Source organism: Juglans microcarpa x Juglans regia, chromosome 5D (genome assembly GCF_004785595.1).
Source record: "Juglans microcarpa x Juglans regia isolate MS1-56 chromosome 5D, Jm3101_v1.0, whole genome shotgun sequence".
Classification (NCBI taxonomy): Eukaryota; Viridiplantae; Streptophyta; class Magnoliopsida; order Fagales; family Juglandaceae; genus Juglans; species Juglans microcarpa x Juglans regia.
This window is the reverse complement of record NC_054602.1, coordinates 27,869,071-27,882,832: the sequence shown is the minus strand read 5'-3', so window position 1 is coordinate 27,882,832 and position 13,762 is coordinate 27,869,071. Positions and strand designations below refer to the sequence as shown.

The 13,762-nt window shown below is 36.5% G+C and overlaps 1 protein-coding gene across 1 annotated transcript; it reads left to right on the top strand.

Annotated features, from left to right (window-relative positions):
* Positions 1-8,278: 8,278 nt before the first annotated feature.
* LOC121265596 (auxin response factor 18-like) lies at positions 8,279-13,001 on the top strand. Its single transcript, XM_041169277.1, has 4 exons — positions 8,279-9,240; positions 9,370-10,590; positions 11,441-12,354; positions 12,443-13,001. The coding sequence occupies exons 2-4, from the start codon at positions 9,466-9,468 to the stop codon at positions 12,510-12,512; spliced, it is 2,109 nt and encodes a 702-aa protein (XP_041025211.1). The 5' UTR covers positions 8,279-9,240; positions 9,370-9,465; the 3' UTR covers positions 12,513-13,001.
* Positions 13,002-13,762: the final 761 nt, after the last annotated feature.

Sequence of the window (13,762 nt, the reverse complement as noted above, 5' to 3'; positions counted from 1 at the left end):
GAAAAAAAAAAACCGCAGAAATTAATAACATAAATGTCTCTACAAGTGGAAACTCAAACCCCATAGGCAAAATAGGCAGCTGGTCCCATCTCTATCTTCCTCTGTACCCAACTCTTGCTTAAATGCATGCTTGCTTGCGTTAGATGATCTCAAAATGTTTCTTTTTTTTTTCTTTTTTCTCTTTTTTTTTTGGTGTTTTAAGGTCAAGACTGTTCCATTGCCGCACACGTAAATTACATTCACCCGCGGGCTTCCCTTAACCCCGACTAAAAGCAAAAGGAAACCCAGTCTAATCCCCCCACGCGTCTAGTCTACCCGGCCCTTTGTCAAGATTTACGTATCGTAGAGGGAGAGAAAATTCAAAGGGTTTTACCTCTTAAATCGACTGTTAGTTTGGATAGAAAAATAAGATAAAATGAGACGAGATTAAATAAGTTAAATAAAATATTATTAAAATATTATTTTTTAATATTATTATTATTTTAAAATTTAAAAAAATTAAATTATTTATTATATTTTATATGAAAATTTAAGAAAATTATAATAATGAAATGAGATGAATTGAAAGTGTTTATTATATTGAATTTAATGTAATATATTTTTAATGACTATTTATTTAAAAAACTTTCAAGTATATATATTTTATGGCACAGTTTATATAATAATGCATGATTTGATTTATAAGATTTAAATTTTATAATTTTTTTACATATAATATTAATAGTGTGTAAAGTGTTTTCGCTACAATAAGTTACAAATAGATTTTTTTTTTTTTATTTAAGTGATTAATATATAAAAATACGTACTATATTAGTAACTTTAACTCGAAATAATAAATTCAAAATCAAAACTAGTATTATTGTTGGTTATAATTTGTACTCTCTGTCATCATCATTTGACCATCAGTATAGTACGACACGTCATATTTTCAACAACCTTAATTATCATATTGTGATAAGTTTGTAAATTTTATGTAATTTAAGTATAAATTGAAAAGCAAAATCGAATCTTTGATTCTTCTATGGTTTTATATTGACATGGCTATATTCGCTGGAGTTAGTAATTGTATTAATAAATGTAACTTTATAATAAAATAATTTTGTGATTTCATAATTTTCTTTATAATAAGTTTATGGTGTTATGAATGTTAGAAATTATTTTTATAGTGCCACTTGACACAATCTCACCTTTTGGATCTAATATTATAAAAATATGTCACAAAATTATTCTCTAAAACAATATATTTTCTATGATTCATGTGTCTATTTATTATTGTTCTATATAAATAAAAAATATATAACTTGATATATATATATATATATATATTATTGTTCTATATTATTTTTCTATATATATAACTTGATATGTATTATTGTTCTATATATATAATATGCCACAAAATTATTCATGTGTTTATATATTATTGTTCTCTCTCTCTCTCTCTCTCTCTCTCTATATATATATATACACACACACATACACACATACACATATACATATATATGTGTGTGTGAGGGGGGGGGGGGAGTTCCGATGATCACGTAACAGATCAAGAGGAATATTCTGTAGCAACTAAAAATCAGGCCAACTCTCAAATTGCGAAGAAGACATAGCAAAGAATCCTGGACCTGCACTTCCGTTTCTGTTACACACCTTTATAGCATCATTTTGAATTTTGAATGTTACTTAAAGTAGAGCCCGTTACTCACAATTGTTCTATATATACATACACTATGTACACAGTTTTAAATCATCGAAATATCAAATTTATTCCAGTCTATTTGTTAGTAATATTCTACATGGTATCAGCCAGGAGGACTTGCGTCATTTTCTAAATCCTTCTTCTCTGCTCCCGCTTCCTTTCAAACTTCTTTCTCATTCAAATCATAAACACCATGGCCATCTCCACCAACTCTTCCTCTACTTCTGATAATATTCCCAACACTCTACTTGTCTTCAATCCTTCCAGGAGTATCAATATCACTAAACTCACCTGCACCAATTTTCCTAATTGGAAAGCCACCATGATTCCCTTTCTCAAGGGTCAAAAAGTCTTTGAGTACGTTGATGGTACCCTCAAAATGCCTGCAAAGGAAATTTCTAGTAGCAATGGCACCCTGCAACCCAACCCAGCCTTTGATCTCTAGCAAACCCAAGACAATCTTATTCTCATTTGTATTAATGCATCTCTCACTGATGAAATACTCATGCAGGTATCACAGTGCAGTACTTCTCATGAAGTCTGGACCTCTCTTCACACGGCTTTTGCTACACAATCAAAAGCCAAAGTCATTCAAGTCTGTTCGCAGCTTGCCACTGCTTGGAAGACTACACAATCTGTAACAGACTATTTCATGTATGTCAAAAAACTTTCTGACAACCTCGCTATGGCAGGTCAGGCCCTCAAGTGTGATGAGATAATCACATATCTCCTTGCTGGTGTCGGACCCACGTATGATTCCCTTATCACCACTGTCTCTGTTAAAGAACATGTCACCTTAGAAGAGGTATACTCTATGCTGCTCACTTGTGAGGCACATATGCAACATCATCAACAAGCTCTCTTGACTCCTTTCCCATTGGCTAATGTTGCTACAAAACAACAGCCCTTTGGATCACGTGGCCGTGGAAACAACTCTTCTTTTCGAAACAGAGGACGTGGCCAATCATCCTCCAGTGGTAGAGGTCATTTCAAATTTGCTACTCATTCCCATAACTACACTAATATTTGGTGTCAACTTTGTGACAAGCCTGGTCATACTACGGCTCGGTGCTTCAAAAGATTTGATGATCAGTTTCTTCCCCAACCTCCTCGGCCCAATCATCAAGCCAACATTGCCTCCAATCAACCCATCCAGCACTCAATAGAGCAAGAATGGCATGCTGACACTGGAGCTACGCATCACTTGACTAACAACTTGAACAATCTTAATGTTCGTAATGAAGAGTATGCTGGTAACGATCAGATTCAAGTTGGAGATGGCACAGGTTTGCACATCACTCACCTAGGAAAAGCCACTTTATCGACACACTCTCAATCCTTTGTTCTTGATCAAATCTTAGTTGTCTCTCAAATTACAAAAAATCTGATTTCTATCAAGAAATTCACTGAAGATAATCCTGTCTATTTTTAATTTCATGCTTTTTATTTCTTGATCAAGGATTACTTGAGGAACACCCTGCATAAAGGTGTAGTCAAAGACAGCCTCTACTGTTTCTCGCAACCTCTTCAGCATTTATATCCAAAAGCTCTTGTCGGTGTTCGTGTCTCAATCTCTGATTGGCATTATCGTCTTGGGCACGCCTTTTATAGCACTATTAATCAAGTTGTTCACAAAAATAATCTTCCCTTCAATTCCAATAAAAGGCACAGAATTTGTCCTGAGTGTGAGATGGCGAAAAGTCATAATTTACCGTTTTCAAATTCTATACCTCATGTTACTAAGCCCTTGGAACTACTTTATTCTAATGTGTGGGGGCCTAGTTCCATGATTTCGAGCTATGGCTCTCGATATTATGTTTATTTTTTGGATGCTTTTACAAAATTTATTTGGTTATTTCCTCTTAAGTAAAAATCTGATGTTGAACATATTTTCTTACAATTTCAGACTTATGTTGAACGCCACTTTGACACTAAAATTAAAGCAATTCAAACTGACTGGGGAGGAGAATATCGTAGACTAAATACATATTTTTCAACTTGTGGTATTCAACATCGCCTTGCTTGTCCATACACACATGAGCAAATGGGCTCTGTTGAAAGACAACATCGCCAAATTGTTGAAATGGGTTTAGCTTTATTGGCCTATGCTAATCTTCCAAAACCATATTGGGAAGATACGTTTTTAACCGCTGTATGTATAATTAATCGTCTTCCTAGTAAAATTTTGAATAATTGCTCACCATTTGAAAAAGCGTATAACCAAAAACCAAATTATAATTTTATCCGAGTTTTTGGTTGTGCTTGCTGGCCTAACTTACATCCTTATAACAAACATAAATTTGATTATAGATAAAAAAAATGTGTATATTTATCGGCTATAGTCTCTCACATCAGGGATATAAGTGTCTAGACCTGTCTACGAGAAAAAATTTTGTCTCTCGCCATGTCATTTTTTATGAATCACTTTTCCCTTATAAGTCTCAATCCTCTGCACCCTTAATCAATGAGTCCCCCACAGTCAACTTACCATCCACTTTAAGGCCAAGTGTCCCGAGTCAGCTAACCTTTCGTGCAGGTGCAGTTCTGCGTGCTAATCCAGTCACTCCACCTACCTCTGATCCTTTACCAGCTGTTGTTCTTACAACTGTCGGTCAAGATGAGATGCCCGCTCCAGCAATGCATGTTGTTCCTCCCTCTGTTGTTGATGCATTTGCTTCATCCACCATTCCACGCAAAATGACTACCAAATCTCAGACGCACTCCCTCAAGCCGAAGCACCCCTATGTTGGTTTTATCAAATACCCACTCCCTCATGCGCTTCTTGTGCAATCCACTCAAGCTCTGGTTGAACCAACTTGTTTCAGTGAAGCTTCGAAGAACCCGAAGTGGAGGGAAGCTATGAACATGGAGTTCAATGCTCTCTTACGAAATAATACATTGGACCTTGTCCCACCTCCATCCAATTTCAACCTCGTCGGCAATAAGTGGGTTTACAGAATTAAGAAACATGCCAATGGCACTATTGAGAGGTACAAGGCACGTCTGGTTGCTAAAGATTATCATCAACAACATGGTGTTGATTTCCTGGAAACTTTTAGTCCAATCATTAAACAAGGTACAATTCAGCTGATATTGTCTATTGCTATCTCGAATGGTTGGTGTATTAGGCAACTAGATGTCCAGAATGCCTTTCTTCATGGGTTGTTGAATGAAGATGTATACATGTGTCAACCTCATGGGTTCATTCATCCGGATTTCCCCACACATATATGCTGTTTGAAGAAAAGCCTGTATGGTCTACGTCAGGCTCCCCGTTCTTGGTTCTCTTGGTTGACAGAACAACTGACTGCATATGGCTTTGTTGGTTCTAAATCAGATACCTCTCTTTACATTATGCATACTGCAAAATTTCAACTGCTCATACTTATCTATGTTGACGATAACATCGTCACGAGTTCTCACTTTGAAGAAATCACAAAACTCATTGCTTATCTTGGTCGGGCCTTCCCTGTCAAAGATTTGGGACCATTATCATATTTTCTAGGAGTTGAAACTCTGCAAGATGGTGGCAATCTAATTTTAACCCAACGAAAATATGTTATTGATTTGTTACGGAAATCCAATTTAGATAAGGTAAAACCATGTAGCACCCCAATGTCCACGAGTTGCAAACTCTCAAAATTTGAGGGTGTTGATTTTGATGATCCACATTTATATAGAAGCACAGTTGGTGCCTTACATTATCTCGGCTTTACACGACCTGATATTGCTTTTGCAGTTCATAGGGTGAGCAAGTTCATGCATCAGCCCAAAGATGTTCACTGGCAAGCTGTAAAGAAAATCCTTCGTTATCTCAAACACACGGTAAACTACGATTTACATCTTACTAGTCGATCTTCTCATACTTTACAAGCTTTTAGTGATGCGAATTGGGCTGGTGACAATGATGATAGACGGAGTGTAGAGGCATGCTGTATTTTTCATGGTGACAACCTAATTAGCTGGAGTTGCAAACAACAGCAAACCGTGGCACGCAGTAGCACTGAATCAGAATATAAGTCCCTCGCCAATACCGCGGCAGAATTACAATGGCTCCAATCACTCTTGAAAGAACTCCAGATGCCACTTCAACGCTATCCAACACTTTGGTGTGATAACATTGAAGCCACTTATCTATCCTCAAATCCAGTTTTCCATGCTCGTACAAAACACATTGAAATTGACTTTCATTTTGTACGGGATCAAGTTTTACAGCAGAATCTTCAAGTTTCTTTTTTGTTTACCCGTGATCAACTCGCAGACTTATTGACTAAACCTCTGGTTGCAGCACGATTTAATCTTCTAAGAGCCAATCTTCACATGCAGGAGCTGCCCATTCGATTGAGGGGGCATATTAAATCAAGTTCCGATGATCACATAACAGATCAAGAGGAATATTCTACAGCAACTAAAAATTAGGCCAACTCTCAAATTGCGGAGAAGACATAGCAAAGAATCCTGGACCTGCACTTTCGTTTCTGTTACACACCTTTATAGCATCATTTTGAATTTTGAATGTTACTTAAAGTAGAGCCCGTTACTCAATATTGTTCTATATATACATACACTCTGTACACAGTTTTAAATCATCGAAATATCAAATTTATTCTAGTCTATCTGTTAGTAATATTCTACAATTGATATGAGCATACCTTCACTCGCCTCAAATGAGGGTTTAACACATAGTAGAACTAACCCTGGTTGAATACAAATAGCCCTACCCTTTAACTAGGGTTAACTTGTCTGGGTTACCGAGTGGATTGCTTGAAAGGAATCAAATCTAATAAAGTACAAAATTAATGTAAATGAATTTCTATAGAAACATTATGATATATGTAAAGTGAGACAAATATAGCATTTAACGTTGTAATCAGCAAGCTCAACATCAAACATCAATGACAAATCAGAGAAGCACTGGAGTTAGATAGAGCAAGCCTGATGTTAATTGGTATAAAGTGAATTGGGATGTTGCACTAGATGTGAAGAAATCTACTATGGGAGATGGTATAATGGTAAGGAACTGGGAAGGTCAGTTGGTGGCTTCTGCAAGTATGCCAAGGAGATTTATACGAAGTCCATTATAGGCTGAAGCTTTGGCACTTGAGAGAGCTACAGAATTTAGCATGGAGTTAGGTCTTCAGTATGTGATATTCGAGGGAAATGCCCTTGAAGTGGTTAATGATGTTAAGACTAGAGAAGAGAACTGGTCTTGGTATGGAACGAATGTAGAAGATATAAAAAATTTCTTATGTCATGGAAAGGTAAAGAAGATTGAGTATGTTCTAAGAGATGGTAATCAAGCAGCACATCAACTAAGTAAGTTAGCATTAGAATATGGTGAGGAAATAGTGTGGATATAGGAAGGGCGGGTGAGATCAAATACGTGAAAAATATTGTAAGGATGTTTAGCTCAATGAATAAGATTGATCTTTGTTTGTTTAAAAAAAAAAAAAACGTAGTAATAATAATTACTCTAGAATCTATTTTATTTTCTCCTCGGAAACTTTTGAGAGTACGTTTGGATATTGAATTGAGTTGAGTTGAGTTGATAAAATATTATTAGAATATTATTTATTATTATTATTATTATTGTTTTGAGATTTGAAAAAGTTGAATTATTTATTATATTTTGTGTTGGGATTTGAAAAAGTTGTAATGATGAGTTGTGTTTCCAAACGAAGCCTCAGATGTTCGGATGTGGGTTTTTTTAAGAAAAATTATAAACATAAACCTCACACTCTTGCACCATTTAAAAATATTTAATTTTATTCTTTTACCCTTATATTGATAAAAAAGTAAATTATATGTTTTTAAGTGATATGCAAAGTGTGTAACTTCTGTGTAGCATGACTATTTTTTCAAAGTTCCTTAAAGTTTGAAAAGAAATTTAAAGTTGTGTTTTTGTAGAATTTTGTGAAATTGTGAAATATCTTGGACTGAAAAAATTTTAAATATGTTTTTATGGAGTTCCATAAAGTGGTGGAATCTATTAAAAATATGCTTAAAAATATATATTTTTTTTTTTTGTGGTTTTACCTAAGATTCTTTTATTATGGAAATCAAGGTAAAATGTTTTGATAAATTAATATTATTTTTATATAAATATATTTGAATCAAAAGAAAAATAATATTGAGAGAATTAAAAATATTATAATGAAAAAAAATCTTAAAACATATTTTATGAGTTTTACTGCTCATAAAATAATTTATATAAAAAGTGAAAGTGTTACGATCACAACAAAATTTGATATATATAAATTTACAAACTGATATAACTTCATATGATATATTAGATATATTTTATAAAATTACTTTATAATATGATGTATCACATAAATTCATGTCATTTTATGAGTATATTTTTATAAAAAAAAATTATAACTAAAATATTTCTCTATTTGAAAAAATAAAACTTTTATATAAATAGGGCGTTGGACCTGTTGGCGATGTTAATAACAACGTGTAAATTAATTTCTTTTTCATCGTAAATTAATACGGAACGGAATAAATGAAGTAATAAAATATTTAAAGAAAAAAACAAAGGGATGGGGGAAATGGGAGAGTTTTTCCTTTAAAGATCTTTGTTGTTTTGGCTGGCTTCTTAAGATACGCACAGGGTTTCTTCCTTCAGATCCGAAGAAAAAGGTTGAGAAATCTAAATAAAATTAAAATAATTGAAAACAGAGAGAGAGAGAGAGTCCTACTGTTACTACTACCACTGCTTGATATTTGTTAAAACGATCCTGTTGCTGTTTTTTCCTGTGTATGTTTCGGTCGTTTCTATGATTTAAAAGTTGCAGCTTTCTATGTACTGGCCATCGAGTCATTTGTTGAATCTTTGAGAAAGGAGGAGGAGGAGGAGAAGAAGAAGAAGAAGAAGATTTGGAGGTGTGTAGTTTGGTAGGTGAGAAATTTGGCAAAGAGGTTGGAGGAGTTTTCGCTGCAGAGATTTTTTTGTGTAGTTAGTTGCGGATTTTTTTTTTTTTTATTCTAAAGAATTTATTTTGATTTTGTTTTCCTTTCGATCGGAGATTGTGTAAGAGAACAGCAATTGTGGGCGTGTGTGTGCGAGTGCTGGGGCAGATCTTGCTCATTTCAAGCTACAAAACAAAGACTGTGGACGATTATCTGCTTCGAGACTCGGTGAATTGGAAGTAGAGTGTGAGAAAAAAAAATCACTCTGTTTATTTGTCTCCGGGTGCACAACACTAATTTCCGGCCGGTTGAGAGAGCAACAGCGTAGGGGTTTCGATTTCTGCAAAGCTAGATTTTCGATGCTCATCGAGGTTGCTGACAAAAACTAAAAAATGGACGTGAAGCTACTCACAACTGAATTCAGAGAAAAGAAAGCTTTCCCAATGTTGGGATTCCGTGGAATTGCGGCTTTTGGTTTCGTATTCCGTTAGAATCCTCGCTTTGCTTCTTAGGGGGTTTTGGGAAGGATATTCTGGAACTCCTATCTGGGTTCACTGTTTTCAAGTAGCGCCAGCTGATATCAAATTTTCAGTTTTTCGCTTTGATCATATATTTTCTGGAAGGTAAATCAATTGCCCAATTTAAAACTTCAATGATCAAACTCATTGATTCACTTTTTCTCGAGATTTTTTTTTTTTTTGTTATTGTTTTCCCAAGCTTTGGACTAATTATCGTGTTTTACGTGGTTGCAGAGTTTACTAAGAGATAACCATAAAAAAGGAGAGGGGTTTTCATGCTCTGAAAATCAGTGAATTAACTGCGAATTGGTACAAAATCTCTGAACTGAAATGATTACATTTTTGGATTCGAAGGAGAAGTTAAAGGAGGTCGAAAAGTGCTTAGATCCTCAACTATGGCATGCCTGCGCCGGTGGAATGGTGCAAATGCCCTCGGTCAACGCCAAGGTCTTCTACTTCCCTCAGGGGCACGCCGAGCATGCCTGCGGAAATGTCGATTTCCGGAGCTGCCCGAGGGTTGTGCCGTTTATTTCCTGCAGAGTTTGTGCTGTGAAATACATGGCCGATCCCGAGACCGATGAGGTTTTCACCAAGATGAGACTGGTTCCGGTGAATGCCAATGAGCCGGACTTTGAAGATGATGGGATTGGAGGGATTAATGGGTCTGAAGCGCAAGAAAAACCGGCCTCCTTTGCAAAGACGCTGACTCAATCGGATGCGAACAATGGTGGGGGTTTTTCTGTTCCACGGTACTGCGCGGAGACGATCTTTCCGCGGCTGGATTACTCGGCGGATCCCCCTGTTCAGACCATTTTAGCTAAGGATGTTCATGGAGAAACGTGGAAGTTTAGGCACATCTACAGGGGAACGCCTAGGCGGCATCTTTTGACGACGGGATGGAGTACTTTTGTGAACCATAAGAAGCTTGTTGCGGGGGATTCGATAGTGTTTTTGAGGGCAGAGAATGGCGATCTTTGTGTTGGCATTAGGCGGGCCAAGAGGGGAATTGGTGGTGGACCGGAGATGACGTCCGGGTGGAACCCCGCAGGTGGGAGTTGCGCCATGCCATATGGTGGGTTTTCGGCATTCTTGAGAGATGGTGAGAGCAAACTAATGAGGAATTGTAACAGTAATGGAAACGGTTCAAGCTCGAATGGGAATCTGATGGTTAGGGGGAAAGTGAGGCCCGAATCGGTTATTGAAGCTGCAACTCTTGCTGCCAATGGGAAGGCATTCGAGGTTGTTTACTACCCTCGAGCGAGCACGCCGGAGTTCTGCGTGAAGGCTTCGATGGTGAAAGCAGCATTGCAGATCCGGTGGTGTGCGGGAATGAGGTTCAAGATGGCTTTTGAAACTGAAGATTCTTCGCGGATAAGTTGGTTCATGGGAACCATTTCTTCTGTGCAGGTTGCCGATCCCCTGCGCTGGCCCGAGTCACCTTGGCGGCTTCTCCAGGTACCATCACACCTTTTAATCTGCATTTCTTTTGAAATAGAGCACGGGCTGGTTAGTAAGATGGTAGTGTGTGGTGTTTACCTGTCATCATGTTGTTGTTGTTGTGTAAGGAAACCGAATAACTTCCTATCTGTATGCCCAATTTCTGTTTCCATGTGCTGTCATTAGCACAAAAGCGTGTATCCCAATATCATATCCTATCTATATGCCCAATTTCTGTTTTCCCTGGGCCGTTCTGCTATACTCCAACTTCCCTTTTGTATGCTCCCGCTTCAATGAAGAATCAATTTACCTCTACTCTTCCTAAGTTATTTGTTGGCTTTTTCTGTATGGTTTCTCTGTGAGGTTGAATCTGTTTGTGTCGGATGGCCTATCCCGCTTTAATATTTTGCTGTTTCTTACTGTTTTAGGTGTTTTATCATTGTGTTGGCTCTTCTGCTATTACTTTGTTGTAATTGACTAAACCTGCAATTCATTAGTATCATGTAGCATTACCAAGTTTCCCGGATGACAAATATGCATGCAGTCTGGTTTTGGGGAAAGACATGAGAGGTGCCCTTGAAATCTTCTAAACTGAAAGTTTGATAAAAATTTGAGCTGGCTAAGACATTGATAGTGTTAAACATCATACCTGAATTATTCAGTTTACTTTCTATTGATTATGTCAATCAAAACATAACTAAAGCCTGACTTATGAACTACATGATTTAATGATTCTGATTTCTGAAACAAGTCTAAAGAATAGTTCTTTTGGTAACTGGATGCTCTCTGGTTTGTGCCTAAAATTCAATATGCAAGTCAGTTTTGTTTCTTTCAATATATTCTTATTGGACAAATTCATATGTTGTAGGTTACATGGGATGAACCGGACTTGCTCCAAAATGTGAAATGTGTAAGCCCATGGCTGGTGGAATTGGTATCGAACATACCAGCCATGCATCTATCACCCTTTTCACCACCACGGAAGAAGTTGAGATTGCCACAACTCCCAGATTTTCCACTTGATGTTCAACTTCATATGCCGACATTTTCCGGCAATCTCTTTGGGCCCAGCAGCCCATCATTTAGTTGTCTACCCGAAAACACTCCTGCTGGCATGCAGGGAGCCAGGCATGCTCATTATGGTCTATCATTATCAGATCTCCACCTCAATAAACTGCAGTCAGGTCTGTTTCCGGCTGGTTTCCTGCGACTTGATCATACTGCTACACCCACTAGAGCCCCAAATAACTCAATATTTCAAAAGCCTAGCATGAGTGAGAATGTTTCTTGCTTTCTAACCATGGCACATTCACAGACTCCAAAGAAACCTGATGATGTGAAGACCCCTCAGTTTGTACTTTTTGGTCAACCAATACTTACAGAGCAGCAGATCTCTTTGAGCTGCTCTGGAGACACAGTCTCACCAGTTGGTACTGGAAATAGTTCGTCAGATGGAAATGCAGATAAAGTGACAAATTTTTCTGATGGTCCTGGATGTGCGCATAACCGAGGCATAGTTGAGCGCTCATCCTGTGAAGGTCTCCAATGGTATAAAGATAACTGCCAAGAAACCGAGCCCAATTTGGAGACTGGTCACTGTAAAGTCTTCATGGAATCAGAGGACGTGGGTCGCAGTCTTGACCTTTCATTACTTGGATCTTATGAGGAATTGTACAGAAAACTGGCCAACATGTTTAGCATAGAAAATTCTGAGACACTGAGCCAGGTGCTTTACCGGGATACTACAGGCGCAGTCAAACTGATGGGAGATGAACCGTTCAGGTGGGAATCATTTGCCTGTTTTTCTTGCATTAGCTCCTCCTATCATCAACACTTCTCATATATGACAAACTTCTATTTATTGCTGCAGTGACTTTATGAAAACCGCAAGGAGGTTAACAATTTTAATGGATTCAAGCAGCGACAATGTAGGAATGTAGAGAAAGCAATAAAAACTTCATTTCAATTGTACAGCTGGTTGGTCAAATCCTTTGTTCCTGATTGGAATTTGGAAGTTGGGGGCATTCTCATCCATTTTTTGGGTTGCAAACTTGGAGCCTTATAGATTCATGTTTTGCTTCCGCATTTCAGTGCCCTAGACCATAGTTCATTAAGAATTTTGGTTAATATTGTTTCGCTGCATCTCTCTCTTCTTCTATTTTTTGTTTTTGCAGACAACAAATCCTAAAAGTCCTTGAGGTTTGTAGGAAATGGTCTGTTTTTTAGAACATGTGAATGTGGGGTTTTAGTCGCTGTTTCCCATGTTATTGATCTAGTTTTGAAGCCGATCCGAGGTGAAATAATGTCTGTTCCTCGGGGGGGTTTATCTTTCTTATCAGAAATGTATTTGGATTCTCTTGCTGCCTGTAACCAGGATATTAGTTCATATAAATCAATCAAATGAAAAAAGGCACGAGACATTGGAATTACTTACCGTTGTCTTATATTTTAATGATGTCTTGGTATGTTTTTCTTTTGTGCTAATTTTCTTTGGAGTGTGGGTAAAGGAAAGATGACATTTTCTCCTTTGGCGTTTTTCAAAGTTTTCACAGATGTAATGGCAAGAAGATAAGCAAGTCTGTTCAAGAACCAATTATTTTGGTCTGGAAAACGATGGCTACCCTTTTAAGAAACATCTTTGTGCCGTGCGTGACTGAAAAATAAAACAGAAAGTTGGTTAAACGTCTAATCGATGCATCAAACATGGGTCGAAGTTGACTTTTAAGTTTAATCTCTCCCTTAACTTGTTTTAACTTCAAGAGTATCAACTTTTTCACACGCCAAAAGATTCTCAACACAGATTTCCTCGTTTGATAGATGAGAGGTTTTATTAAAATTTAAATATAATTTAATTTTTATTTTAAGATTTAAAATTTTAAAAAATTAAATTATTTATTATATTTTGTGTAAAAGTCTAGAAAAGTTATAATAATTATATGAGATGAGATAAAATAATTTAATTTTGTGTAATCAAACTAACCAGCAAAATGATTTTTACATTTTCTTGCACAAATATTTTTTTATAATTCGAAGAGAAAATAAATATATAGTCGTTTACATTTCATTATTTAATTTAAACATCATCTTATTATTATAAATAAAATAACTTTATTTTTATATTTCTCTAAATTATAAAAAGATATTTAATCACGAAATATAAGCAATCATGAATCTATTTAAAGCAAAAGTC